Source organism: Orycteropus afer, unplaced genomic scaffold, assembly GCF_000298275.1.
Source record: "Orycteropus afer afer isolate SDZICR_OR568_19922 unplaced genomic scaffold, OryAfe1.0 scaffold00244, whole genome shotgun sequence".
Lineage (NCBI taxonomy): Eukaryota > Metazoa > Chordata > Mammalia > Tubulidentata > Orycteropodidae > Orycteropus > Orycteropus afer.
In genome coordinates, this window is record NW_006921831.1 from 4,950,499 (window position 1) to 4,955,085 (window position 4,587).

Here is a 4,587-nt window from a genome sequence, read left to right on the forward strand (position 1 = left end):
TGGGTTGAGGGTCACCCCTTTGGGGCACAGCTGGACAACTGTCTTTCTGACATGTTATGACATGTGTGTGGGTGGGGCTAGGCTGCAGGAATGCATTTCCCGTCCTGCTTCATGAGCACAGACCACTGGCAACTAGTCCCCAAACTCAGGAGATGGGCAAGGAGGAGCACGAGGTGGCTGTCCTGGGGGCGCCCTACAACGCCGCACCCATGACCTCCACCGTGATCAACATCCACAAAAGCTGGGAGAAGGCTGCAGTTCCTCTTGCCTCAGCTGGTAGGGCTGCAGACAGCTGAGTAGGGGTCCAAGTCCTGGGTCCTGCCTCAGCTGGTGGGGCTGCAAAGAGTTGGGTAGGGGTCCAAAGGGACCCAGTGTCCTCTGAGCACACAGAAAGATGAGTACTTGCTTCTGCAGGGCCCTCTGGCCACCAACAGGGATACCGAGGGGATGGTAGATGACTCCAGCCACTGCACCTCTTGCTCTGTGGGGCTGGAACCAGGCTGTGCCTCCTCCTGGATAGAGTGTCCCCAGCCCTCCCTGCCTCAGCTGGCAGGGCGGCAGCAGGGGACCAATTCCTGGAACCATAGTTGGGCGGCCTCTCCAGGGGTGCTCTCCAGCACATCAAGGATGCAGAGGCACTGGGCCTGGGCCTCTGCCAGGGCAGGGGTGCACCATGGGGAGATGGGGCTATCCCACCCAGGCCCAGGGGGATATCTGCCTAGGGCAGATAGGATCAGGGTGGGAGTGGGTCTGCTGGCTGGGGCAGAGACAGGGTGCATGCCTCCCTCCATGCCCTGTGTGTGGGGGGCAGTCTCTCTGGGGAGGCAGTGAGATGGCTGGGGGACTAGGCCATCCTGGGGACTCTCGTCACAGCTGTCTTTCAGGCTGATCTCAGAGGGTGGCCCTTCTATCAAATGCATGGCCCTTGGGCAGGATCCCAGTGTGTCCAAGTCCAGCAGAGTTGACGATGGTCCTGTCTGCTGAAGCTCATGGCTTGTCCCCATGTTTCCCCTGCTGTTCCCTGTCCCTCTTGGACCTGCTTTGGTCCTCAATCCCCCTCCCACAGCACACTAACTTCAAGACCCCACCCACAGATGGGTGCTTAGCTGTGGCAGCTGACAACGTGAGCATGAAACAGGAGGACTGACCAGGACTGGGAGTGAGGAGTGGGGAGGGGGCGTGCTGGGCCCACCTGGGTAAGGACAGAGAACATGCTCAAGCATCAGACCGACTCATAGTGACCCCTCCTCAGGTTTCCGAGACAGTATCATTACGGTAGATTGCCCAAGCTTCCTTCCAAGAAGTGGCTGGTGTGTTTGAACCACCAGCCTCCTAGTCAGCAGTCAAGTGCCTTAGGCACTATGCTGCCAGCACATGGGGCCAATTTCAATCATTAAGGACACTTCAGCAAGTTCCCAGTTCCTTGTGTGAGCAGAACCGGCTTTCAATTACACCCTTCCTGAGGGCAAACTGCCCCTCCCTATTTAGCCCCGCACTTGTCAAGGCAAAGCCACATTGCTGGTTTAACGGTCAGAAAGAACTCAAATGGCATCTGAACTTATGTCAAGACTCAACTGGAGTCTGGGTTCTTGCTGTGGACCACAGCCTCCATGAACCAAGTCCTTTAGCATTTAAGCTGCAATACAGTGGACAAGGCAGTCCTGCAGCAGGCTGGGGACAAGGGAGAGGCCAGCTGGGCAACTCCTAAAAACCAAAACCACACTCAGTGCTATGGAGTCGAGCCTGATTTCCACTCATAGCCACTCCTCCTAGGGTTTCTCGGCGCTATGTCCACGGAAGTAGATTGCCTAACTTTCCTACCCAGCGGTGGCTGGTGCATTTGAACTGCCAGCCTTCTGGTTAGCAGGCACTGGTCTCCAGTGCGGTAGAATGTCCCTAGGGCCCACCCATGCCCTAAATGGGGGTGCGGGTTCGGCTAATAACTTCCTGACTTAACCAGAGACCTCTTCAGCTCTGAGCCCTACCCCTCTCCCCGCAACCCCGGCCCTGGAGTAACTTGAGCCTCAGGAATGTGTCCCGCCTCCTGAGCCCCGGCCAATCCCAATTCCCAGTGCCAGGAAATAGGGATTCCTGGAAATCGAAACTCCTGGGAAGAGAGATCGGCGGAGCATCGACCCTACACCGGATCCACTCAACTGCAGATTGTCGTTGGGCGCCATGAACCGCACTTCCCAACCCTTCTTCACGCATGGAAGCCCCAGTCTCCCCTCAAATTATGAGATGCTCAAGGAGGAACACGAGGTGGCCGCGCTGGGGGCACCCCTCAGCCCCGCGCCTCTCAGCCCGGTGCCCGTGACGTCCACCGTGATCAACATCCGCAGTGAGACCTCGGTGCCGGACCACGTTGTCTGGTCCCTCTTCAACACGCTCTTTCTGAACTGCTGCTGCCTGGGCTTCGCGGCGTTCGCCTACTCCGTGAAGGTGCGTGTGGGCCGGACACGTGGGGGACGCCCCACGTGGGTGCGAGGGTGCCTCAGGGTGCCTCTGCCCAGTTGGGAGTTTGTGTGTTTGTGTGCGTGAATGCGTGCGCGGGTCTGTGTGTGCGTGTGTGCGCATGTACGTGTCAAGCACTTGGGGTGTTCTCCAGGAGGATGCAAGTGGACATGTGCATGCCCTGCTCCTATATGGGCCTGGATGAGTGAGTGTCTGTGTGTGCGTGTGTGTGCCAGGCATGTGGGCGATTTTCCACTAGAGTGCTTGTGGGCATGTGGGGTGTTCTGCTCTCAGATGCACCTAAAGGGAGAAAGGGTCTGTGTGTATCCTTCTGTGAATGTTTTTTGTGGGTTTCTCCCTCGTGTGGTTATTTTGTGTGTGCTTCTGTGGGTCTGTGCCTTGGTGGGTCCTTCCCAGCTTAGGTATTCCACGATGTTGCCGGAAGTGCATAGGATGGTCGTGATCAGCCACTGTACCCACAACTTCTAAAGAAATGATTCTCACAGCTAATAGAGAAATTTATCCCTCACCCCTGGATTAGGCAGCCAGAATGCTCTTACTTGGGGACCTGGGGGTGCAGCCCTGGGACCACAGCAGAGGGAGGGGAGCCCGAGGCTCTCTGAAGGGGCTGAGGGGCTGTGAGGCGGTCTTGACTCCCCTAGGAAGGGGACAGAAACTGTCTTGCTTGGACTTCAGAGAGCAGAGGGGCTCCCTGATATCAGGGTGAGGGTTGGTGCAGGCTGCCCTGGGGACAGAGGACTGAAGGACTCAGAGTGCCACCATCAGCTCCTGTCTTCCAGCAGATCCCTCCCAGGTCCCCTTATCATCTTGTCTCCCTCAGTCTAGAGACCGGAAGATGGTGGGCGATGTGACCGGGGCCCAGAGCTACGCCTCCACCGCCAAGTGCCTGAACATCTGTGCGCTGGTCTTCAGCTTCCTCGGGGTCGTAATTGTAATTGCTGTTTGGTACTGTGTAAGCATCTAAGTACTTTCACAGATGTTAGAGAAACTTAGGGGCTACTGATCGCTGCCTGTTTTCACTATCCAAACACTTTCGCCCTCCACCGCTGGCTCTGCATCCTGCCTATTGACCCCCTCACCCATGTATATTTGTCTATAAAAGAATTCAGTGAAGTGTCTGTGTGTAACTGTGCTGTGACGTTCCCCGGGGAGGCAGTCCTGCTCTGAGTTTCCATCCTGGTCCTGAGACTGATCCAAGAGGTCACCCCCCGTCTTGTCCCCCTGCCAGGCTGGGATGAGAGAGCAGGGCATACCCTCAGGCCTGGCAGGTTCTGGATTCAGGTGGAACTACAGCTGGCCTGAGGTCCTGGGTGAGGGTCTCTGACGCTGAGGTCTGAGCCCTGATGCAGAGTGATCTTGTTTGGGTGGTGGCACTGGGTGCAGAACACCCTTGATCCCAAGGTCACCCCCTCAGCCTCACACAGGGTGCGGAGGACTCAGAGCTTGACTCAGGCACTCCGTGGGATGTCTGGGTTAAGGGTCCGCCCTCTGGGGCACAGCTGGATACTAGCTGCTCTGACATGACCATGGATGGGGTGGGCTGTCAGCGATCAGGTGTCCTGTAGAGCAGAGAGGAGGGAGAGCATGGAGCATTTGCTTCTGCAGGCTCTCTGGCCACCACCAGGGACAGAGGGGAAAGTGGGTGGCCCTGGCTGGCTGTACTTCCTGCTATGATGCTGGGAGAAGGCTGCAGTTCCTCCTACCTCAGCTGGTAGGGCTGTAGAGTTGGGTAGGGGTCCAAGTCCTGGGTCCTGCCTCAGCTGGTAGGGCTGCAGAGAGTTGGGTATCCAAGTCCTGGAACCATAGGTGGATAATCTCTCCTGGGAGGGTCTTCAACACATAGAGAACACAGGTACTGGGCCTGGGTTTCTGCTGGGGTGAGGGCTGCACAGTGGGGAGGTGGGGCTGACTTCTCCCAGTTCCAGGGAAAGAACTTGCCTGGGGTAGATCTGGAGCAGGATGGGGAGCAGGCCTGCTGGCTTGGACAGAAGCAAGTGGTCAGGGCCATAGCCCCACCTTCCATGCCTTGCAGGGTTGGAAGAGCAGGCTCCCCGGGGGGTGGTGAGATGTCTGGGAGCAGGCCTGCAGGATGGTCACCGGATGAGTCCTTCT

The 4,587-nt window shown here is 57.6% G+C and overlaps 1 protein-coding gene across 1 annotated transcript; it reads left to right on the forward strand.

Moving 5' to 3' along the window:
- The first annotated feature begins 2,178 nt into the window (after positions 1-2,178).
- On the forward strand, positions 2,179-3,439 carry LOC103204160 (interferon-induced transmembrane protein 3-like). Its single transcript, XM_007949305.2, has 2 exons — positions 2,179-2,442; positions 3,296-3,439. Exons 1-2 carry the CDS (start codon positions 2,179-2,181, stop codon positions 3,437-3,439), a joined length of 408 nt encoding a protein of 135 aa, XP_007947496.2.
- The last annotated feature ends 1,148 nt before the right edge of the window (positions 3,440-4,587 follow it).